The following is a 26135-nucleotide window of genomic DNA, read 5'->3' as shown; positions in this document are numbered from 1 at the left end:
ACAAATCTATCACATATGCAATTGTGGAGCACTAAGAACTGCAGAGCTTTCATGATGGAAATCTTGTGCTAACTTAGGGGTCTATTTACTAAGCCGCTGTACCACAGGTTTGTGAATGTTGCAATATTTTTCTCAGCAGTAAAATACCACAGGAAAAATACCGCATCTTAGCTGACCCCCAGAAACACCACATCCAACAATGGCGACTCCACATCCTGGGCCTGTCATCTTTTAAAGGGGCTGTTTGGCCTGGCGTGCCCCTCCCCCCTGGGCAGAGTGTAGAAATCAGTGGAGGGGTCTCATGAGAACCCCTCCCAACCTCACAGAACTGTGGCCAAAGTGTTAAAAATAGATACATTGATTGACCTCCTCTTAAGGTTAAAAAATTATTCACCCCTCCCGGCTTTCCACTCTCCACTCTCCACTCCCCACCCCTTATCCCCATACCCTTATCCATTTACTATTTATAATGGTGGTCCAGAGATGAAGGCCACAGTGCCCTCTACTCATCTGGGGCCAGGGATGTGACAAGGGCAAAGGGACATCCAAGGTCGGCTGGCACCATTTTGGATGTGATGTCCCCAGCCTCAGAAAGTGCTGCAGCCTTCACCACTAGACCAGCAGGGCAAATAATAAATGGATTAAAGAATTGGGGGAGGGGGGGGGGATGTTTCAGGAGGTCTGAAGGAGCTCAGGGGGGTATGATTTTTTTTTACAGGAGGAGTGGCTTGGAGGGGGAGGAGCTACCAATTAATGACTAAATATTTTTAACACTTTAATCACTTTCATTCTGTGGCATAGGAGGGTGGGAGAGGGGATTTCATGAGTCTCTTGCTAATTTTTATACTCCACTGGTGAAGGAGGGAGCTCTGGGACTGAATGTCCCCTTTGAGGTCACAGCCTAAGAACACTGGAATGTGTGTTAAACGCCCTGATGCTTCTAGGGGAAGTTAGCTCCACCTCTTGAAGTATAGCTAACATTGCATCAAATAACATGGCTTGTGAATTTTAAGGCAAGCCATGTTATTTGATTTGCATCAGATCTACTAATAATGAGATGATTTGCATGCAATTCAGCTCATTTTAATACCCATGTTGTGTTGGATTTTTCAGGGAGGGAGATAAGTGACATTTGAAATTTAGCATATTATTTCTGGATTAAGGCATTTATCAAGTGGAGTAGCAGGCTGTGATCCAGGGTTCAATTCCCACTGCTGCTCTTTGTGACAAGTCAATTCACCCTTCATTGCTTCAGATACAAATTTGTTTGGTGTGATGCAAATGAGAGGATATTGGGTTGGGAATGTTTTGGCCAAGTGGGCTGGGTTGAGAGAGAGAGGGAGGGAGGGGAGGGGAGGGGGGGGGGGAGAGACAAGCCATAATGCCCTCATACTAGATAGGTATTTATATCTCTATGGGAGGCCCACCTAGTAACTGGAGGTGAGGTTTAGGTATTAGTTTAGGGGTTAGGGGCCACTTTGACATTCAAAGTGAGATGTACGAACAGAACAGTGCTTTCTTGTGAAGATTTGATGACCTTCAGAGTGAAGAAACTCACCCAAAGATGAGATTTGTACAATGTTCTCTCAACCTAGCTTGATGGGTAACAATGTCAAAGTGGCCCCCAACCCCTACACTAATACCTAAACCTCACCTCGAGTTACTTGGTGGGCCTCCCCCTCCCCCCAGTGGTTGTATGTAGGAAATACAACAATTCTGGCACTTATCACAAAAAAGTTATCACAATTTGCACTAAGATAGTGCTTCACATAGGTATTACCATAAAACACACCCCTTTATTTAGTGCATTTTGATAAATCCAGGCCTTAGATTGTGAGCCCTGTGGGGACAGAGAAATAACTACAGTACCTGAATATAATCCACTTTGAAGTGCCTGAAAGGTGGAATATAAATCAACTAAATAAATACTGTTTGCTGCATGATAAAGCCCTCAAGCAACTTAGTAAATAACACCCTATCTATCACCTATCCAGAAAATATGCCTCCATCTCTACTTCTAGAACATCATTATTAAGTATATTTGCCAAGTAATGCTCTACAGAGAATAAAATTAGATTGCCTCTAAAGTAGATAAAAACTTAAGGAATGTTATGTTTTTTCTAAAACTTCACAGAAAATTACAAATCTTTTTTAAGTGACAGTACATGTAGACTTGTGTAGACCTCTGCAGCTAACTAAACCAGTTAGCCTTTGATGTACTTATAATTATTAGGGGTTAGGATTACGTCTTCAGGCAAAGCTGCCTAGCAGTAGGAAGGTATAGATCAAAACTGACATTATGACACTGTAAATGGAGATGGGTGAAACTAAAGCAAAAGTAGTTTGGCATAACTATAATTTACCTAGAACATGAAGAAAGGTCGACCAAACAGGATGCAAAAGGTAAAGCAATCCAGTGTTTAAAAATATTAAGAGTTGACAAGGCCTCCAAAGTTTGCTGATGAGAAACAGCAATAAGTTTCATAATAGGTTAAACATAGATATAACAAACTCCCTCAAAGCTAAGCAAAACATTGCATATTATTCTTTAGAATTCAGATGAATGCAAAAAAGTATGCATAGCATTGAAGACCTTATTCAATAAAGATTTTTTTCTGTTGCCACAGAATGCAAGAAAAGTCCTTTATAAATAAGGTCCTAAATCTCTATAGGAAAGAAATGAATATTTTCCAAGGTTGTCTATCTGTTCTGCAGCATGAGAAAAAATGCCACGGGCTGAATATGTCCAAACATTCACAGGCCTCAAAAATTCTGCAGAGCACAGACCAATGTTGCACTGCTTTATATGGAAAGAAGATAATTCATGTAATTTTTTTTCCCAGATATTTAATATTTATACTGCAGGATAATATATAGCCATTGGAAATCATTTAAAAATTGAATGCATGTCAAAGAAAACTATTTCAGAACATTCTTGTTATGTGCAGGATCTGTAATGTAAATAGCAATATCTCTTGACTGTGTGTCGTTAAAGACACAACCACCCAGGAAGCAGGTTACGATGTATATCATATCCTGCCAAGTACAATTAAATTCATATATATCTAGTGAAACACTGAGATGGAAATTCTTAGTTTTTTCTTGATGCTGTGGGTATATTCTAATATGTTATCTAGCAAAAAAAAAAAAAAAGCTTTGCTGCCTATTATTGAGTTTTGTATTTTACAGCAGACAATAGGAAAAATTATGTTTTTGGTAATGGGGATTTAGGAGGTAATTTTGTAACATCACTCATCAGTTTATACAAATTTACAAAAGGAAAGAATGTGCATACTTTCCCTTTGAAATTTCTACCACCAAAACTACCTATGCACAAGGACACCTGCTAAAATGTCTGCACAAACTGACGGAGAGAATTTATGCACATACACATGAAAATTCAAACGTATGCGTGAAAGTTCAACCCCCCTCTCCAACTCTACCCCTAGGTATGCCTCTTCTCGGTCTGGATAAACTTGTGTGTGAACAGGACATATGTACATAAGTTTACCTGCATGTCAGGACTATTGCTGCAGGTAAAACACTATTGTACCCTCAGAAATGCCTCTGAAAATTGCCCTCCCTATGTGCTAATGTTCTATCTAGGAAACAGGATCTCAATAAAAAAACAGCATTGTCAGAACTGAGTGTGACGTTGCCAAAAATGGCATTTGAGAGCCCCCAACTCCCCACCTCGTCGTAATGCATCTCCCTGAATGTTAGCATATATTATACTTGCTAAAACTGAAATTCGTTTAGCCATGGAATGCCTGAGTCACCCATAGAGTCACCAACTTGGAAACCTTGAACATGCTCTTCAGTATCAGCAGTGGGGTAACTAGATTATTTTGCACTCAGAGAAGGTTCACAATTTACTCACCAATGCCAATGTTTCTACAACAAACTGTAGCCCATTCTTGCCCTGCCCTAGTTATGCCACTGAGTCTCACAATACACAATAACTCATCTCTCTGCAGTATATCTTTTTTTCTCACACAATTCTTGATCTTGTAGATTAAACACTCTCCTTCCAAATGTAAGGGCGGATACAATTTAAGGTATTTTGCACCTGAAGCCATCTAACGTAAGTTTGTGCATGACATAAATCACATGCTTTTGCTTAACCTCAGGCTTCTGTAGCCAACATAGGCTGTGTTACTATTTTGTATTCTGTTTTGTGATTAGTTAATTCACTGAAAAGTAAAAGATAATAAAATGTGCTGTCCTTGAATATTGTGTTTTGTGTTGTGAAAAATGTAATGTCATATGCTAATGAAAAATAAATCCCAGGTTTGCTACAGACCAAGTAAATTCACATTCAGTAATAAACTTTCCCATTTAGTTCACCAGGAGTAGCAGCCTTAGGCGCTGGCAGAGCAGGTAGCTGCCTTGAGGTACATAAGCATAAACTGCAGGGGCCCCTGGGGGGCTCAAGCAACTGGGATATTTCTGTGGCAAGGCTCTGTCTCCTCCGCATAATTTTAGAATACTGATACATACAGCAAGCCCCTTTAATTTTTAAAAGGAAACACCTGCTCAAGAGCTCAGTCTGTTGAAACTGTGCTCATGACACGGAGAAAGACAACACTTGATAATAACCGTCACACAGGGGAAACGGAGCAACATACAAAAAAGAATGAGGAACTCACCTCAAGCTCCACCTTTCTGAAAGTTCTGACCTCACATTTTGGCAGGTTTCCTGAAGGGTGGAGTAGATGAGGTCTGAAAAGTGGAGCCGAAAAAGGTTTTCTTGGCAGGAAAGCATATCATTCTCGCTCTTATTCTACTACTCACTTCTCTTCTTCTCCGAGTCTACCTCTGTCTCGCTCTCTTTCTGTATATCTACTTATTTCTCAAAATCTATATAAGGGCTTGGTAGCCCCCAGCATGTGTGCCATGGGGTGACACATGATCACATCCCTCCCAGTTAGCAGCTCCGACCTACAATGCCAGCACTGGGAGCATTTTCAAAGTTCACAGGGCCAGCACTGTAGGTTTCAGCAATGTGCTCAGCAGGTTAGCAAACAGAGCAGGATTTGAGCACGGGACCCCGGAAAGCGCCCTAAAGAGACAGGATTCAGTGAAGGGACAGCAAGGCAAGGAGACATTACCGGTCTCTGATCTATACACTAACAACCAGCTCCTTCTGTTCGTGTCAGTACTTTGTTAAGGCACTTCCTGTTGCCCTAGATTCAGTACATGGTTGAGCTGTCTTGGAAAAAGTAAAAGTCATAGTTTTGCTAAATAAAAGGTCACACACTGTAAAGAAAAACAAAAGATAGACACCCAAAAAGAAAGGTCTGTATGGCAGCTGTTAAATTGGCTACGTAAAAATAGCCAATGCGTGATGCATATTGCTCTGTCATGTGGTTAACATTAGATTTAAGAGACCCTCCTTGAATCCCAGAAGCAGAGAGAGAGAGAGTGTGGATAACCTTCTCCCTGGCTCTGGAAACCGATAGTGAGTGAGCGTAGAGCTGGGGCTCCCCAACCCAGGCCATAGGAGGAGAAACACAGTGTATGCAGAGCCAAGCGATACCTTCCCTAGGCTAGGAGACATTCATATTATACACTGAGAACATGGAGAGAGAGTCATGAAGTCATATATAGAAAAGTAGGAGAGAGAGTTTTGAGGGCTGTAGAACCAGGCAGGGATTTGTGATGTCCACAGGAACTGGATGGATAATCTGAGGTCTGCAGGAGGAAGGAGCAGTAAGGTCCATGGGGGGGGAGGGAAAGAAAGAGCCATAAGACCCATTTGGGGAAAGGGGAAGAGAGAGAGAGCCACGAGATCCATGGGGAGGGGGACAAGAAAAGGGAGAGATGAGGTGAACAGAGGGTGGGTGAGAGGGGGGAGGGAGATATGAGGCCCATAGAGGGTGGGTGAGTGGGAAGTGGGAGTCATGAGGTCCACAGGATGACTTAGTTTGATGAGGGAGTCATGAAGTCCACTTCTTTTCCTTTTGGTCAGGGATGACAGGATTAAAAAAGAGAAGATAAACAGAGGGATAGGGAGGGAGAATTTGACTTGGGGAGGAATGGATAGAGGGGATGGGGGGGGGGGGGGGGGTAGAGAGAGCAAAGTTGAACTGAATTGGGTGAGTAAGAGAGGGCCTGAAATTTATCTGAGATAGTGGATGGAAGGGAGAAAAAGGACCAGGCATTAAGCTGGAGCAGTGGTTCTCAGCCTTTTTTCTGTTGGGACACACCTGTTAGATAATTCTCACATGTGTGTCACACTGAACACGACAACCAAAGGCTAAATGTAAATGTGCATTTTGCATCCACAGGAACCCCCCCACCCCCGCTAATGGGTATAAAGCAGAACTAGAACATTCCCCGTACAACTCACCATACAAAAAGATATTCTGATGTTATCTCAATAGTAGCAACACAGATTCCCTCTACTACCAGACACAATAGCCCTACTTATAAAAAGACAGCAGTTCACCACCAACTGAGAAAACGCAACAAATAAGCAGGCCGATACAGTAAAGCGCGGCCGCGGTTACCCTGTTTTTAACCCGCTTTGGACGCACATTTTGGATGTGTAAGGCTAACCCGCGATTCAGTATCCGGCTTTACGCGTCCTTACAGCTTGCCGAAATGGACGCGTATCCGTCTCCGCCCGCTGCATGTGTATGATATGTTAAAGATCGATTTAGCTATTCCCTCCGATACAGTAACGTGCGCCCAGATTATCGCCTTTTTAACCAGCTTATTTGCCGCGTCTTTAACCTGCATATTTACTGCCTACCCTGACCCTGGCGTTAGCGTGGTGTTCGGTCAGCTTTGTACCGGACAGCGCCATGGACAACATGTATATTATTGCTCTGGCGCTATTTTTCATTCAGTTGAGAAGCAGAATGAGAAATGCTCAAATGAGAAACGCTCAAAATGCTCGGCAGATTGGAGAGGCGAACAGGGGAGCCCAGCAACAAGGAGAACCCATCCGACCGGAGAACCCAGGAGTAAGACCGGAGGAGGTATGTGATATGTTTTGGTTGAACTGTACCATCCATCCATCTCTGAGCGTCTCTGAGGCTCCGGACATGAACGCCTTTACGGACGCCGGAGAGATGGGCGTCCGCTAGGCGTCCTGAGGCTCCGGGTCCAGCGGAGACATGGACGCCTCTACGGACGCCTATACGGAGTCTCTATGGACGCCTATATGGAGCCTCGGACGTCCAAGGTCGCAGTGTCCGTTCATGGACCTTCCCGCCTGTATCCGGGCATCCATGATAGGAGGCCGTGCTGCCTTGTGCGCCCAGCCGGACGTCCAAGGTCACGGCTTGGACGTCTGGCCAGGCGCTCAAGGCAGCATCCATTCATGGACCTTCGCGTCTGTATCCGGGCGTCCATGATCGGACGTCTGGCTGGACATCCAACTGGACTTCCGATCGGGCGCCCGGCCAGACGTCCAAGGTCGTGGCTTGGATGTCCGGCCGGGCACTCAAGGCAGCATCCATTCATGGACCTTCGCGCCTGTATCCGGGCGTCCATGATCAGACGTCCGGCTGGACATCCAACTGGACGTCCGATCGGGCGCCCGGCCAGACGTCCAAGGTCACGGCTTGGATGTCCGGCCGGGCACTCAAGGCAGCAGGGTCTGTAGAAAAGAACCATCCACTTACCTGGTGGAATGACATTTGAAATGACAGGTACCAGCGCACCCTGGATACTGTATAGGTGCTGCATACCGCTCTATACAGTAAAATGGATTGAGAATGCCTACCGCTTCATTGAAGCGCTTTGGCCGCTGCTTGGATTTGCGTCAAATTTGAATACTGAATCGAGTGGCTTGTGAACCAAGATGTGCTCGGCAAACGAGGGTGCGCCCAGCACTGTCGCACTGTTTCTTATGTGTCCTTACTGTATCGGCCCGAAGGTGAGGTATTTTACTAGCCTACATGCTAGTTAAATAGCTTATCTCAGTCATACACACAAAATTGACCTTCTCCAGGTACAAAAAGACCACAAATTACAAATATGGAGACAGAACCTGGAATGGAAACTCAAAAAGCCACTCTGCATGCAGTATAAAACAGGAGAAATGGAAACAGAAATATAATACCTAACATAGTCCCAGGACCTGCAATAATGCACACAAACTAATCTGCACTAAGTTACACCTGCATTGTGGACCGCACTCAAATAATAATAACCATACCTATAAAAAGGCAACATTACAAATATTAAACCCGGTTCTAAACATCAATACACCTCTTATTAGAAAACAGAAAAAGCCAAGCTGATATATCCCTAAACAGAAATAATTCTAAAATTATACCAGAAAATGTTTCAAAATAGCTGATAATGTCTAACAATTAAAAACAATTAAAAATTATTAAAAATTCTCTAAACACCAATAAAATATTTCAAAACAGTAGACACATCACTTAATACCCAATCAAGAAAAATAAACTTAAAAAGCCACCTCTACTTACCCTTTCCAGCAGTTCTCCTACTCCTTTCCCTTGCAGGCCATACCAGAAGCAGCAGTAGATGCTGAAGCAGTCCTCATGGTCCTCTTCCTTAGGGACCAGAACCAGTCTCTGTCTCTCGCTCTCTTTCTCATTCACAAACACACACACACACACACACACACACACACACACCAGTCACACCCTAGAAGTTTCTGTCTCTCACACACCAATCATCTCCCCGACCAATCTATCTCTCACACACACACTCACCAGTCACTCCCTCAGGACCAGTTTCTGTCTCTCTCACACTAATTGTCTCCTCGACTAGTCTCTCTCTCTCTCACTCACACACACACACACACACACACACACATACACACACACACATACACACACACACACACCCCGTCCTGATCAGTTTTTCTCACACATACACACGTCACCTCTCTGACCGGTCTCAATCACACAGTGCTCTCTATTTTACACAGAGGCTTTCAGTTACACACTTGTTCTCTCTATCTCACTTACACACAGGCTCTCAATCACATACATGCCCCCCTCTCTCACAGCCACAGCCAGCCAGAAATATGCTCCATCTCTCTCTCTCTCACACATGCATACAGAAAAACCCTCCCTCTCTCACATATACACACAAAGGCAGCCTCCCTCTCTTACATGCACACCACACACACAGAAGCTCCCTCCCCTCTCACATACACATCACATACAAGCACCTTCCCCTCTCACATACACACAAGCACCCTCCCCTCTCACATACAGACCACACACACAAGCACCCTCCCCTTTCACATACATACTACACATACAAGCACCCTCCCCCCACATACACACCACACACAAGCACCCTTTCCCTCCCACATACACACTATGCACACAAGTACCCTCCCCCTCCCATATACACACCACGCACACAAGCACCCTCCCCCTCTCACATACACAACAAGCACACAAGCACCCTCCCGCTCTCATATACACACCACACACACAAACACACACACACACAGAAGCACCCTCTTTCTCTCACATCCACACACACACACACACACACACACACACAAGCACCCACCCGATCTCAAATACATATACACATACACACAGGCCTCCAGCTGATCAGCTCTAGTCTTCAGCCCCATCAGCCTGGTCTCTGGCAGCAGTGGCTTCGGTCTTCGGCCTTGCCAGCCTGTTCTCTGGTAGTGGCCTGCGTTTTCAGTCTTCGGCTCCACCGGCCTAGTCTCTGGCAGCAGCCTGCGGCTTAGATCTTCGGCCAGCACATGACACACTTGCCAGTGCTTGCCGACACACTAGCGTATCACGACACATCGGTTGAGAATCGCTGTTCTAGGGGATAAACTATGTTTAATCCGCACCCATCACAATGCATGAAGTACTGGCAAATATAGAATGCTACCATGGACTCCAATAGGTATATCTGCAATTGTGCCATGTAGAATATAAGACAAGGCTAGTGGGGATACCAGACTCTTATCTATTTCAAGATCTGTCACAGTCCCCAGATCCTGAAGCCAGACCCTGGCCACTCAAAATAAGCAGAGGGCATTATAAGTTTGCAAATTGGACAATCTTAATCTGCCATTTCTAATACTACTAGCCGTTAAGCCCGTAACAATGGGCTACATTATCATTTTTATTTTTCATTCTGTTTTCGGACATTGCAACCTTCTACACTTCTTCTCCCTCACTCCCCCTTCCCCTCGCTCATTCACCTCGGTCACTCATCCTCCTCCCCCTTGCTTACTCACCCCCCTTCCCTCCCCTGCCCCCACTCAAACTCCCTTCCCTCAGTCTTACTCACCCTCTTTCTCCCACTGCCTCCCTCCCCTCTTACTGAAACCCCCTTCCCTCACTCTCACCTCCCCCCTCATTCTCCCTCCCATTCCCTCCCCTTCCCTCAGTCACTCCCCACCCTCTCTCAATCCCATCCCTCCCATCCCTCACTCTCATCCCCTTCCCTCTCCCTCCTCCACTCCCCCTTTTTCTCTTCTCCACTTCTTACCCTTCCCACTTACTCACTCACATCCCTTTTCCTTCCATCCCCTCTCATCTTACCTTTTCTTCCCCTCTCACCTCATCCACAACCCTTTCCCTCTCCCTCTTGTTCTCATCAACTCGCCTGCCACCCAGGGTCCCGTTAAGTGTGGCCCAGCTCTCCTGGACGGCACAGACATGGAGACAGGAGGTCTCCGGGGGTCCCTCCCTTGCGCATGCCTCACATTCGGGCTAGTTGCTGGCCCAGCCGATGCTTGCCGCTGCCGCTGCTCCTCCCACATTAGAATCTTTTTTTTGGTCCGAGGTCTCCGGGGGTCTCTCCCTTACGCGCATCTCACCACTGGGCTCGTTGCTGGCCTTCCCGCAGCTCGCCACCACCGCTGCTCCTTCCTTCCCGACACTACCTCCCAGCGCCATCTTTACGCTCCACTGTGACCGACGTGCTTTCCCGCCCGCACATGCATGGTAGAGCTGCGCTTTACTGCGCATTTGCGGCCCATCGGTCCAGGCTCCCTTATAGGTATGATACTGAAGCCCTCCAAGTCACATACAAGGTTTCTTCCCATTCCAAATAAAATGAGATATCAATTTATTCCAAGCTAGGACATATTTTTTCAAGAGCCACAAAAGCATGGTTTGGAGGACATATAACCACTTAGATAGTATCACCATCTTCACCAACTGAATTTGGCCGAAGCAAGATAAGGGAAAGTGCTGCCAGCTATCCACTAATCTTTTAGTAGACGTTAATAAAGGGGATATATTGGCCTGGTACATGTGGGAAATTTCTCTAGAAATTTTGAGGCCCAAATAAATAATATCTTCACCTGCCTATCTTAGTGGGAATTCACCCACCTATCAGCTTCTCAGCTTCCCAGAGATATCTAACGCTAGAGACTTCCCCATATTTATTTTAAGACCAGATATTAAAGAAAATTTGTGTAATATGCCCATTATATGCTCCATGGTGAGACCGCACCTGGAATACTGTGTGCAATTCTGGTCGCCGCATCTCAAAAAAGATATAGTTGCGATGGATAAGGTACAGATAAGGTACAGGTGGTGCATTGTCCTTTCGCACCAAGGATGTGTTTCCAAGGCCTACTGCCCAGGAGGGAAGGGTTAGGTCAGCCATCATAGTTGGTGATTCGATTATTAGGAATGAGGACAACTGGGTGGCTGGTGGACGTGAGGATCGCCTGGTAACATGCCTACCTGGTGCGAAGGTGGCGGATCTCATGCGTCACCTGGATAAGATTTTAGATAGTGCTGGGGAGGAGCCGGCTGTCGTGGTACATGTGGGCACCAACGACATAGGAAAATGTGGGAGGGAGGTTCTGGAAGCCAAATTTAGGCTCTTAGGTAGAAAGCTTAAATCCAGAACCTCCAGGATAGCATTCTCTGAAATGCTCCCTGTTCCACGCGCAGGTCCCCAGAGGCAGGCAGAGCTCCGGAGTCTCAATGCGTGGATGAGATGATGGTGCAAGGAAGAGGGATTCAGTTTTGTAAGGAACTGGGAAGCCTTTTGGGGAAGGGGGAGTCTTTTCCGAAGGGATGGGCTCCACCTTAACCAGGGTGGAACCAGACTGCTGGCGCTAACCTTTAAAAAGGAGATAGAGCCACTTTTAAACTAGAACAAAGGGGAAAGCTGACAGTCGCTCAGCAGCACATGGTTCGGAGTGAGGTATCTTCAAAGGATACTAATGAAGCATTAGAGTTAGAGCATCCCAACAGATAGGTTCCAATAATAAGAAAAGAGGTCCAAGGGCCTAAAATTAAAAACTCACCTGAGCTAAAAGATTCCAATTTATCTCTGTCAATTAAAAAGCAGAATGAAAATACAAACAAAAAACAAACTTTGAAATGTCTGTATGCTAATGCCAGAAGTCTAAGAAGTAAGATGGGAGAATTAGAATGTATAGCAATGAATGATGACATAGATTTAATTGGCATCCAAAGAAACCAACCATCCAAAGAAACCAACAGATTAGGAAGTCGTAAGGCACCCGCTTTAAATTGAACATTATCTTTGAAGATTACATTTGTACATTTCTGCAAATAGGTTAACATCTTTGATACCACGGATGTCATTGAAACTATCGGGACTTTATTGCTAATACATTGCAACAAAAATTTTTTTAAAAAATCGTTGTCGGAGGTGGTAGGAAGTTGATGATTATAACCAATAACATATTGGTGCGGGGACACCTACACTGTATATGAAACCTTCTACTCTTCCCCAAAAAAATTTTCTTTCAGGTTTTTTCAATAATTTTGAAAATCAACAGATCCACAGGGTGTAGGTATACGAAGTAATAATTGAAGTTATCATAAAGAAAATTTCCTTAATAATTTATTTTTTAAAAACACTTCTCATACAGCGATAGAGCAGTCTCTCTGCTTTTGATTCAATTTGGATTTCAGTGGTTCGCTGTCCCCAGTGGTGGTCACTTTGAGTTTTTATATAGGTCTAGGGCAGGGATGGCGAACTCCAGCCCTCGAGGGCTGCAAACAGGTCAGGTTTTCAGGATATCCACAATGAATATGCATGAGAAAGATCTGCATTCACTGCCTCCACTGAATGCAAATATACAAACAAACTTATTGTAGAGATTTCAGATCTGTGTTTACTTCTTGATAAGATGTAATTCCTGACCAAGATTGAAGCTCCTTTAAAAAGGTTTTCAAAATGGGCTCTAAAAACTGTGTTTTTGATGAAACAAGTAAAATTTTGTTTGTATATGAACTTACATGGTCCAACCATAGTGTCTGTATAAACGAATGACACTCTTCAATAGGAGATAGAGGCAAATAGAGTAAGTTACAATTTTGGATGAAAAATCTGACTCTGGTACTAAAATTGAAGTGGATTCCAATAGTTTAGGGGACCATCTACACCGAGAGGAATGTTTGGTGCCAGTAGAAGGTCTGCGTCGAGGAAAAAGATCTGCTCCATAACAATGAAGGCGCCAATGGGAGTAGTCAGTATCATCCGCCTTTGGTGCCATGGCCCTCAGTGCCAAAGACGAAAAAGATTTAGACTGCACAGATGTTTTGTAGACACCAATACCATTTAATGGCGCCATGGTGTGCTCCAGCTTAGGTTTGGCATGGTTCTTTTTTGAACTTAGCTCTGATGGCTCAGGAGATATTTTCTTCATTTTTGTGGAGCTGTGGGAAGAGAAGATTCTCTCTTTACCCTTCCTGGACGCAGACCGCTCCTGTGCTGGTGCTTTTTGACTAGTTTTTTCTTCCCAGATGGAGAAAAGAGCTTGTAGTTGAGCTTTATCTCCTTAAACTGCAGGCTCTGGGGGACATTTTTCCACATGGGCTGCAAATGGATGCATTGTGGTCTGGATCAAGAACCCTTAAGCAAACGTTGTGGAGGTCCTGTGTCGCCATTTTGTAATGACATTTTGAATACAATTTGAAGCAACTTTTATCTGGCTTAGACAACTTTTCAGATATGATGAGAAAATGACAAGGTCTTCTTGAGAAAGAAAGGTTTTTTTTTTTACTCAAAAAAGAAGGCAAGAAACATAAATAACTAAACTGAGGAAATAAAATATTCATGAAGTAAACATGAAAAAACTGTGGGGCTTGAGCAGTGACTGAAAATCAGGAATTCTTGCGCATGCCCAAAAAGACTTTAGCTTTCAGAGTTTTGAGAGAGAGTATGCTCCAATATGGTGCTGTATGATGACATCACCCACTTATATGGCTGGCTTTGTTTTGTTTCTGGCCCTTTGACTTCCCGGGGTTCCCCATGGGGGAGGGGCGAATTTAAACTATTTGACCCTTTGGGTTTCTCTCACAGAGGCTCTTCTGCTAATCACTTAAAAGCATCACTTTACTGACTCCAAAGCAGCTTTTCAAAAATAAAGATCTTTACTGGCATTGATGGCAGATAAAAATAAAGTAAAAAATGATACATAAATGACTCATACACCCAATAGGTTAGAAAAATAAAGTCTAAAAGTAAGGGAGGAGAAATATAAGGCATCAGAGAATGGCAACATGTCTGCCTCTTTTGAGGCTTACTTCTAGAATCAAACTGCTGAGAATCTGGAGATATTTCTCTTTCAGAGGTGGAATAACTACTATGTTGAATTGTCGATAATGTGGAGATGGACCAATGCTAAACTTTTGGCACAAAAGGATGCTGCTGACATTAAATGAAAGGATTTAAGTACAGCTTCTACATGTAGAGAAGAAATAGGTATTGAAGTGGAAGGTATTGGAGCAGTCAGCATGGAAGGTGTATGAAGCCTGATTAGATGTCGAGCCAGAAGATCCTTATCTATTTATCCAAATCTTTTTCATACACTACCCTAGACAATGACTCAGGAGTGGTTGTTGGAGATAGCATATCTTCCTGTGAAATAAATGGAGCGATAGCTATTGTATTTACAAAGGCTGATACTGGTAAATTTGGAGGTAAAAAGGTCAACATCGATGCAATTGGTATTGAGGGGGGGTCACTTCCTGTTTAGACCTCTTACAAGGACAAACTTCAACATCATCATCATTTCCAGTAGATTGTGCCAAGAATTAGACTACTACAGAAGCATTGATACTGGAGTCTATTGCTCAGCTTCAATAGCTCACATTCCTTTACTCGATCCTGAAGCTTTGCCCATAGGAGTGGGTAACCTTAGAGGTATCCTTATCCTGCCACGCACTCAAGTTCAAAGAGGATGAGAGGGTAGTCTCTGATCTCAAAGGTTCATTCATTGAATGAGTTGAAGTTAAAGCTTTCAATGTCAAAGGTTTTGATTTCGATATCTATGTTTTACAGCCACAGGAGAAATTTTCAAAAAAATGAAGCAATTTGAAACATCATGTTCAAGTCCTAGACTGCACATATATTCATTATAGTGGTCAGTTATAGACCATTTTCCTTTTGCACCCTATGGCCTTTTTATCAGCCATCAAGGGAAAAATGAAGTCTGCCAAATTAAAAGTGAATATCTTAGAGAGGTCACATGATGCAGTGATTGGGGGAAGACCTGTTTCCTGAGGCTCCGGGTGCCTTCCCTCGGGATCTTTTACCATCTGTATCCATCTCTCTCCTACCAACCAATTTAACTAAGTGGAGGCGATAATCCTTCATTTTCAGAGCGCGGTGAAGAGTATTCAGAAGATTATGACTACTCGCTTGATAAAAAAGGAGAAGGAGAAGCCAAGTATGCCAGAGGGGAATATGGCCACTGCGTCGGACCCTGTTTTAACTGGAGGTCTTATGGCAGCCGCTGTAGCAGACTTTACCTCTGCAGTTGTCGTGGCTCTAGCTTCCCTATTTGATGAACTCTCCTCACAGATTACAGATATTAAAAACTCTTTTTTGGAGTCCCACATGTGATTGGAGACTGTGGAGGACTGGGTTGGCCTAGCAGAAGATAATACATTGGCACTGACCGTGAAGATGGAAAAACTTGAAAAATTAGTTAAAGCGCATGAATATAAAATCTACAATCTTGAGAACCGCTCCTGTCGATCTAATTTGCGGTTCATGGGGTTCCTCGATTCCATTATTTATGACAAACTTCAAGAAATCATGGAAAAATGGCTGCCAGAGGAGTTGGGTATTGTGGACCTTGTCAATCTTTTGAGAATAGAATGCAAGCACTGAGTGGGGCCTATATCAATGAACAAATCCAGATCATGAGTAGTTCTGGCTAAAGTTTTAAACTTTGCACATAAAAGAAGTTTTCCAATGCAGAAAAAACGTTCATCTCATTCCACAGAAAAGGACTGACTGACAGGGCCTCATGGTACACGCTGCTGCAGTGCTGGCTGCACATGAGAAGAAGGCCTTCTAGTCTTCTCTAGTGCAAACTAGTAAAACATTCTGTTCTCTCCACTGTTGAATGACGTTATCCACATGTGTGGTTGATTTATCCTATTTTTTCAGAGACAAATATTTCTTTACAGAAAAGATGGTGGAACATTGAACAGCTTCCTACCAGAAGTAGTGGAGGCCAAACAGTAACAGAATTCAAGAAAGCATGAAATAAGCACAGAGGATACTTAGATGCAAGGGTGCGAGGGCAAAGCCTGAGACTGGATAGGCTCTTTGGTACTGGATAAGGAATAGGCAGACTAGATGGGCTTTGGAGTTCTTAGCTGTTACCATTTACTTTGTTTCTATGAATATAATGGAAGCAGTACAGCAAAATGTAGGTAGAGTCAAAATTACTCCTAGCCTAGGCAGAAGTCAATATTTTTGGGCTGGAAATTTCTGGGAGGCAAATAAAGCCTGCACAAGTGTGTAAGTGAATAACTTCTTTTGTGCTTGGTCCGGGACAAAGTAGAGAGTGGTAATGAAGTGTCTATGTGGCTCTGCCTCCTGATTATCTTTATTCAAGCCATGGTGAACATCTTTTCATCAGCCCTGAATATCTCCTGAATAGACTCTTTCACAACAATTGCTTTTAGGAAAACAAACATTTGCTGTTTGCCCAAGGAAGGCTGAAAACTGCAGGGGTGAATCAACTTCAGTATTACTATATTTAAATCTCTGAGACCAAGCATAGACTCTGGAAATGCTGCTAAAATTTGCTGCAGGTTTAAGATTAACGATATAGTGTGAAATATATAGATACAGAATTTCAATTCAAAGTACATATGTGCCAGAAGCAGAGAGGAAAAAATTAAGAAAGGAGAAAGAAGAGAAGGGTAGAAATTTACATTTTCAATAAACAGTTATTGATGGATTTAAAATATTAAACCTTTTAATTTATATTAACTTTGAATGTCTGAAATACTAAGCGCTTCTTCCAATTTTGATAATGCTTAAATCAAGCCTATTACTGGGCCCTCTGGTTTGGTGCTATTGGTACAGGGTTAACCCCTCTTGTTAACAGTGCAGGAAACATAGAAACATGACAGGAAAAGTCTGTATGGCTCATCCAGTCTGCCCATCCATTCAATTAATTTAGCAATATAATTTTCATCACTTCCTTAGAGATTCCCTGTATTTATCCCATGCTTTCTCAAATTCAGATATTGTTTTTGTTTCCACCACTTCCACTGGTACAGAAATGTTTCCTAAGAATACTCCTGAGTCTACCCCCTTTCAACGTTATCGCATGACCCCTTGTTCTAGAGGCTCCTTTCCATTGAAAAAGGCTCACCTCCTACGCATGGAACCCTTTGAGATATTTGAATGTCTCTATTATATCTCTCCTATCTCACCTTTCCTCTAAGATATACATATTTAGATCTTTAAGACTATCCGCATATGCTTTAGAACAAAGACCACTGACCATTCTAGTAGCCACCCTCTGGACTGACTCCATCTTGTTTATATCCTTTTGAAGGTGTGGTCTCCAGAACTGTACACAGTATTCCAAGCAAGGTCTCACCAGGGACCTATATAGGGGCAATATCACCTTCCTTTTTCTGCTGACCATTCCTCTCTCTTTGTAGCCAAGCATCTTTCTGGCTTTTACCACTGCTTTATCCACCTGTTTGGCTATTTTAAGATCATCAGATCCAATTACCCCCAGATCCCACTCTTCCTGCTTGCTAACTGAGTGAAGAGGACTTTAAAGGAGGTTCTCATTGGGGAAGAGTAACATAAGTCCACAGAGGGGCAGAACAATTGAAGAGGGTCATTTTCATAGCCCTATAGGTTTCCCCCAACCTTCAACTATTTAAACTTTCTTTCACATTTAAACATCATCTCCAAAGACCATCATAATAGGCTTTGCCAGCTTCAAAAAAGCCTTCATAGACTTATTTATAATTATAGGTCAGATATCAGTGTTCTTAGATTGTTTTAAGTAGTTGGGTTTTTTTTGCAATTAAAATCAAGTAATTATCTTGTCATGTTTCACTCTTTATGCTCTAATTCCCATTATAGTCATAATGAAATGCCCCAATAGGGGTCTGTGTTTTGACAAGGATCTCATCAGGGGAGTCACTGTTTTCTCCACTCAAGCATAATGAGATATAAGTTCTTTATCGATAATGACTATTCAAATAATTCTTCTCTGAAAGGTATTAATGCTATTTTCCGTTAGGGACAGCATTCTTACACATTTGGTACCAAAACTGTTATATTTTAAAACCTGCACGCATAATTGAAATTACCAGCTTTCCGATTCCTCCACCAGTTCACCCAGTCCTTCCCCAGCTCATGAAGACCTGCCTAGTTCTTCAGTCTGAACTTCCTCCAGTTCATCCAGTCCCAATAAATACTACACAATAAACAAGTCTGATATCAATCATGCAAGATAATTAGGTGTAAAATTACATGAGTAAATTGCCAAATGTACGCACATGTCTTTTAAAATAGCAACTATTGGTCCTGCCTTCCTAGACTGCCCATTTTTAATGTGCAAAACGTAAGGTGCATGCATACTTTTAATGTTTAGAAAATAACGGTTATATAGGTACAGGCTACTTACATGCATATATACTAATTTTTATGTTTGTAATTCTTTGAAAATTACCTCTATAAAGTATCATTTTTGTCTTACACTGGCATGATTAATACATATAGGAATTTTATGAACTACATTTTAAATTATATCTTTCTATTAGATTTTTGAAGTTATACATTGATAAAACAAAAGTTATTACCCAAGTCAAAGATTTACTAATGAAGTATTATTTAATCTTCAAAATATTTATTTTTCCTTCTGCATGAAGTTAATTCAAGTAAAAAAACCCTAAAACTATGAAATGGCAGTTATACATAGCACATATTGATTAAACAAGGCTTTTTTAACAGTATTAATTCTTACCAACTCCAGTAGTTATTGATTCTGCATCTATTTCGTTAGCTTTTCTCTTTGCCACTTCAGCCAGTGCCAATTCGCCCTTATCTAGTGCAAGGTAATGGATGTCCTTTGGAAATAAAGCAAAATAAAAGATTAATCTAAAATGAATCTTGGACAATAACAAAGGGGAATCTGAAAGAAAGAGACTCTTTTATTGCTGAGATCACAGAACAGAGCAGAACTGATGAATTCACGGTTACATTTTAATTTTCTCAACTTTACTCTCTCTCAATGCAAATTAATCATCTTGTATGTGCATGTTATCTCAACTAAAGCATTTCCAAAGTGAAGTGTGCCTGTGTATATATTACTTGCAAGCTTAAGGATAAATTTTCAAAGAGTTACATGCGTAAAAGTTAGCATATTCATATGTAAGTCATCTGTGCTTGCATACATGCTATTTTATAAACATCAAACATATGTATAAAAAAGTTCAAAATAAATAAATAAAATAAAATATGTGCATTTTTTCACTTTCGCATGCATATCTACACACATAATAAAGGGGTGATCTAGAAGTGTTCTGGGGTGGGGCCAAGAAAAACATGCGCAAGTTGCCAATTTATAAGAGACTTGTCCAAGAACATATGGTAACTTATTTGCACAATTTTACCCTGTTAATTATCTCATGCAATTGATATCAGACTAGTTTCCCCCACAGGCAGTGCCAACTCCCCCTCAGCTCAAGGGTCTACTCCTACAACAGGCTGTCAAGGCCATGGACCCGGCAGAGGCCTCCGCTCTCCAGGCCATACTGGGACTGGCTCACAAGATACAAGAAGAACAGTGGTTTCTCGAGGTCCTGGTGCCCTCCATCGAGTACCTAAATGCTAGGTTGGATGCCTCCTCTCCGCCAGCGGTGACATCAATCACTTCTGATCCTTTCCCTCAGGCCACACCAGCATGTCCATCTGTTCTACTGCCCACACCACCAAGCTACAACAGAGACCCAAAACAATGTTGGGGTTTATCAACCAATGCTACATGCATTTCCCCTTACAACCCACGGCATTCCCAGACGATGCTACAAAGGTTACCTTCATCCTCTCACATCTGGAAGGCAAAGCTCTGGCATGGGCCTCCCCACTCTGGGAGGGTGCAGACTCTCTCCTGCAGGATTGCATGTGCTTTGTCTTCACCATCAAAAGGATCTTCGACGACCCAGTGAGACTGGCCACTGCCAGCTCAGATCTCCTGTAACTCAGGCAGGGTCAATGCTCGCTTAGTGACTATACTATCGAATTCCGTACACTTGCCGCTGAACTTCGATGGCAAGAGGTTTTCCTTCGCCCAATCTTCTTGGATGGCCTCTCATCCCAGATTAAGGATGAACTTGCCATCTGGGAGCTTCCAGAGACTCTAGAAGGCCTTATTGACCTCACTGATTGAATCGACCATCACCTCCAGGAACGCACCCGGGAATTTCGGACTCCACACTGCTCTATCTCCGAGCATCCCTGCTCTCCCCCTACCACCATGGCTTCAGCCCCTGGAATCGCCTTCGCCTGTAAGGCAGAAGAACCCATGCAGTTGGGTCGAGGGTAACAATCTCTGGCCCCTCAGCTGACTCGGCAACAATAACCTTGGACTCTCGCTCCTTCATAGTGCTGGCACTGGTGGACTCTGGAGTGGGAGGGAATTTCCTAGTCAAGGATCTCGCGGCCCACTTGCATATTGCTATCAAAACCATAGAGACACCCCTGGTCATCACTTCCATCCAGGGAGCTCCCTTGCCAGGTAGAATCAACCAGATCACTAATCCAGTCCTGACGCACTCCAAGAGGAAAAGATAGAGTTCTGCATCCTTAACAAATCCATGCATCCCATGATCTTGGACCTACCCTGGCTACAGTGCTATTCTCCACAATTTGACTGGGCAACCCTACAACTCTCTGAGTAGAACCCGCACTGTCTTCGCTCTTGCATGAAGTGGGTAGAGCTGCTCCCGCAGTTACCACTGGCAGCCATGACACTTGGAATCCCGGTGCTCTATGCAGACTTCGCCGATGTCTTCTCTAAGAAGAATGCGGACATCCTTCCACCTCATCAGAAATTTGATTGCTCCATAGACCTACTCCCCGGCACCACTCCTCTGAGGGGTAGAGTGTACTTCTCCCCATTCCTGAGACAAAGGCCATGACAGAGTACATCCAGGAGAACTTAGGCAAAGGATTCATTTATCCATCCTCTTCACCCACAGGTGCAGGATTCTTCTTCGTTACGAAAAATGATGGCAGTCTACACCTCTATATCGACCACCAAGGGCTCAGCGCCATTACCCATAAGGACAAATACCCATTACTGCTGATTAACGAACTGTTCGACCGCCTTCAGTGGGCTGCAGTCATCACCAAGTCAGACCTCCATGGGATTAATAATTTGGTCCTTAATGCCCAGATGACATATGGAAAATGGCTTTGAACACCAGGGACGAGCATTACAAGTACCTCGTCATACCTTTCAGCTTATGTAATGCCCCGGCAGTTTTCCAGCAGATGATGAATGAGATTTTCCGAGACCTCTTGTACTCCAAGGTCATTGTCTACATGAACGACATCCTCATATTCTCAAAAGATCTTCCAACCCATCATCAGGATGTCTGTCAGGTGCTCCAGCATCTACGAGAGAATCAGCTGTACACTAAATTGGACAAATGTTTGTTCAAGTGAGATAGTCTTCCCTTTTTGGGATAGCAAGGCTTCTCCAGAAGCTCTGGCTGACTAGCCTTCAAGCCCTCCAGAGATTTCTAGGGTTTGCAAACTACTATCGTCACTTCATTGCAAACTACTCTTCCCTTGCGTCTCCTTTCAAGGTGCTCACGCGCAACGAGGCCGACACTCGGAATTGGACCCCCGTAGCAATCTCGGCATTCCAAATGTTAAAGTAAGCCTTCCTGCAAGCACCTTGCCTCCAACATCCCGACCTTAGCCGCCTTTTCATTCTGGAGGTGGATGCATAGTCTATAGGTGTCAGAGCTGTCCTGAGCCAGCACTCCACCAAAGGCACCTTACATCCCAGCTCTTTTTTCTCTCACAAATTCTCCCCAGCAGAGTGCAATTTCAGCATTGGTGACCATAAAATCCTTGCCATCAAACTAGCCCTGGAGGAATGGCACCCCTGGCTGGAGGGGGCCCAGAACCAATTCACGATATACACAGACCACAAAAATTTGGAACACCTCAGACACGCCCAATGCCTGAATGCCCGGCAAGCCCGATGGTTCCTCTTCTTCGCTTGTTTTAACTTTGATCTAAGGTACCGCCCAGCAGATAAGAACATGAAAGCTGATGGCTTATCATGCTTGTTTGTACCAGAGGATACCATCAAGAAACCCCAACACATCATTGATCCAGCACGTATCCACCTAACAGCAGCTATGACCTTTCCCACTGGGAAGATGGTGATTCTTCGTAGGTTATGAGAAAAAGTACTAAAATGGTCACGTGATTCCCGGATAGTGGCCATCCCAGTCGCGCTAGACACTGGCACTCCTCTAACGATACTATTGGTGGCCCAACATGCAACAGGTTGTTCGGGCCTACATGGATTCCTGTCTCACCTGCGTGCAACCAAAACCAATGGTGGGACGCCCTGAGGCTGTTGCAGCCATTGCCAGTTCCCAGGGAGCCCTAGACCTACCTGTCCACCGATTTAGTGGTGGACCTCTCTTACTCCAATGGCAACATCGTAATTTGGGTGATAGTTGACAGATTTTCCAAGATGACTCACTACATTCCGTTACCTGGTCTCCCCTCGACCCCAGAATTGGCCTGATTATTTGCTTTACATGTGTTCTGCCATCATGGGCTTCCCAAACATGTAATTTCCGACAGAGGACCACAGTTCACCGCTCAGTATTGGCAATTGCTTTGTAAGAAGTTTAACATAATGTCAGACCTGACCACCACCTACCACCCACAAGCCAACGGACTGGCAGAGTGAACTAACAGGTTGCTAAAGACCTTCCTACGAGCCTATGCTAACGATCAGCAAAACAATTGGTCCCATCTCCTGCTATGGGCAGAATTCTCCCACAACCTCCATGTTAGCGTCTCCCTGGATCATCTCCCTTCCTCATCGTCTATGGGAGAGAACCACTACTTCTGTTGCCAATACCTCTGTCAGTTCTGTCTCCAGCGGCCCAAACCACTACAGATGAACTACACCAGCTCTGGACCCACACCACTATATGTTATAGGAGGCAAGTCGGGCTAAAAGATCCACAGATGCCCACCGTAGGCCAGCACCCCAGTTTAAGCACAGCGATAGTGTGGCTCAGCACCAGCCACAACCGGCTCAGGCTTCCGTCCCAGCGCCTGGCACCTCGATACATCGGCCCATTTCCCATCTTCAAGCAGATTGGACTGGTGAAGTATCAGCTATGCCTTCCTCCTTTGCTGGGAATCCATAATGTCTTTCACTTGTCCCTCCTCAAGCCTTTGATCCTTTCCTGGCCATCCTGGAAGACCCTTGTACCATTGCAACTCACCACAGAGAGTGACACCATCTATCAAGTATATGATGTCCTAGATATCCAAAGATGAGGACGTAGATGGGAGTACCTCCTTTCCTGGGAAGGATACGGGCCCAAGGAGAATTCTTGGAAGCCAGCCTCCAACATTCTTGACAAGAAATTGATCAAGCAATTTCATGCTTCTCACCGAAGAAACTGAGACCTCCAGGAGACGGGCTTAGGGGAGGGGCACTGTTACATTTGCCAACCATAGGGCCCCGTGGTCGGCTACACTCACCCCCTGACGCAAGCCGTCACCGATGCCATACTGCCCTGCTGCTTCCGAGCTCTCCCGCCGATGCGGCAGCCCTCCTCAGACCGAGCTACCTCGCTAACACTGCCATGCTTCCCGTGGCCACACCTCAGGCACCACCGCCTTTCTTCTGGGCTGGGCGCGCCTCTTCCGAAGATTTAAGAGGCCTATGGCGGGAAATCGCCTGCAGCCTTTGCTGATGACATCACCAGCCTATCCCTATTTAAGGAAAACTCTGACAGTCAGAGCTTGCCTTGGCAACAAGTCCCTTTACTCTCCTTGAGCTGTGCTCCAGAGTTCCTGAATTCCTGCGTTCCTACCTCAGACGGACCTTTGGCTTCTGACCTTCAGCCTGGACTTGACCTCGAGCATTATCACCTGGCCAGGGGCAGATTTCCGATGATGACCGGCCTGGGGATTCGCCGCCCAGGCCGGCTCAGGAGATACCACTTGGTCTGCCGAGCGCGGCTCTGTCACGGCCATGCTCGGCAGACCATGTGACTAGAGCGACCGGCCCACCGGATAGGCCAATCCGCCCTGCACCTGGCCATCTCCCCACGGGATCATCCACGCAGAGGCCCACCTAAGACAAGCTGGCCCCAGTACCCAAGGGCTCAACCTGAGGGGTACATGGGCTGGTATTGGTGAAGTTCCAGCTGGCCTCTGCTTCCTGTCTGGCCTCGCCTACCAACGGTGGGGGCCTGTGGGGATCTCCCGCACAGGCATTCCTCCAGCACATACTTAATATTTGCATAAGGATTTACTTAAATATTCAGGGACAAAGGATCTGGATAAAGAAATAAAATGATAGACAGTACAGTGGTAAGTTACAGAGAGTTGGAAGGGATGCCAATATACTTTTTGTAATGTATTTCAGTATAGACAAAGGGATTCTACCATGTGTCTGTTTAAATGAAAGGATTACAGAATATGCCTGGAACATTTAACTGTATAGGGCATACAGGGTGGCAAGATGCTCTTGATATGCCCACATACATGGAAGTGTATGAAAATAAGTTATATAGAAAAATACCAAAAACCATAGAAGCCTATGCCTGGCATACCAGGCATAGGCTTCTATGGTTTTTATGAAAATAAGTTATATAGAAAAATACCAAAAACCATAGAAGCCTATGCATGGCATACCAGGGAAAGGGCCTTCTCCATCTCCGGCTCCTCCCTCTGGAATTCCCTCCCCACTTTCCTCCGTCTAGAGCCATCCCTACACAAATTTAAGAAAGGAATCAAGGCCTGGCTGTTCAGGCAGGTCTACCCTGATACAAACCAACCATAGACCGTCTCCTTGAACAGTACTTCCATGATGGCTTCCTCTACCATTCCCTCGCCTCGCCCTTTACCCAGCGCTCTCACTTAGCTCCTCCTCAGCCACCTCCCTATTTCCCGCCATGTTCTTCCTACATATTTATGCAATCGATAGCAACCTTTGACGGATAAGACATTCTAGATGTATATAGTGATATACTAGTTGTATATAGTTCCTACTGCTTTCACTTTATATCTGTTACTAGGGATGTGAATCGGGTGATCGATCGTCTTAACGATCGATTTTGGCTGGGGGGGAGGGAAATCTGATCGTCATGGTTTTGGTTTTTTTTAAATCGTAAAAAATCGTAAATTGGGGGAGGGCGGGAAAACCGGCACCCTAAAACCCACCCTGACCCTTTAAAATAAATCCCCCACCCTCCCGAAGCCCCCCAAAATGTTTTAAATTACCTGGGGTCCAGTGGGGGGGTCCCGGCGCGATCTCCCGCTCTCGGGTCACAGCTGCGTTAAAAGAAATGGCGCCGGTGGCCCTTTGCCCTTACCATATGACAGGGCAAAGGTAGCGCCGGCGCCATTTTGGTTCCTGTCACCCGACGTCACGAGTGCAGGAGATCGCTCCCGGACCCCCGCTGGACCCCCAGGGACTTTTGGCCAGCTTAGGGGGGCCTCCTGACCCCCACAAGACTTGCCAAAAGTCCAGCGGAGGTCCGGGAGCGACCTCCTGCACGCGGGCCGTATTGCCAATATTCAAAATAGCGCCGGCGCTACTTTTGCCCTCACTATGTCGACATAGTGAGGGCAAAAGTCAAAATGGCGCCGGCGCTACTTTTGCCCTCACTGAC

General features: G+C 44.5%; 1 protein-coding gene across 2 annotated transcripts in view; it reads right to left on the bottom strand.

The window, feature by feature from the left end:
• The window catches only part of WDPCP (WD repeat containing planar cell polarity effector), a 714814-nt gene that overhangs the window by 119416 nt on the left and 569263 nt on the right, over positions 1-26135 (bottom strand). For both annotated transcript variants that reach the window (XM_029593664.1, XM_029593663.1), the window contains exon 14: positions 19208-19310. In XM_029593664.1, coding sequence (XP_029449524.1) covers positions 19208-19310 — 103 coding nt within the window. The remainder of the gene's footprint in view (positions 1-19207; positions 19311-26135) is intronic.

Source organism: Rhinatrema bivittatum, chromosome 3, assembly GCF_901001135.1.
Source record: "Rhinatrema bivittatum chromosome 3, aRhiBiv1.1, whole genome shotgun sequence".
Taxonomy (NCBI): Eukaryota; Metazoa; Chordata; class Amphibia; order Gymnophiona; family Rhinatrematidae; genus Rhinatrema; species Rhinatrema bivittatum.
Note: the sequence above shows the minus strand (reverse complement) of the source record. Positions and strands in the feature narration are given on the sequence as shown.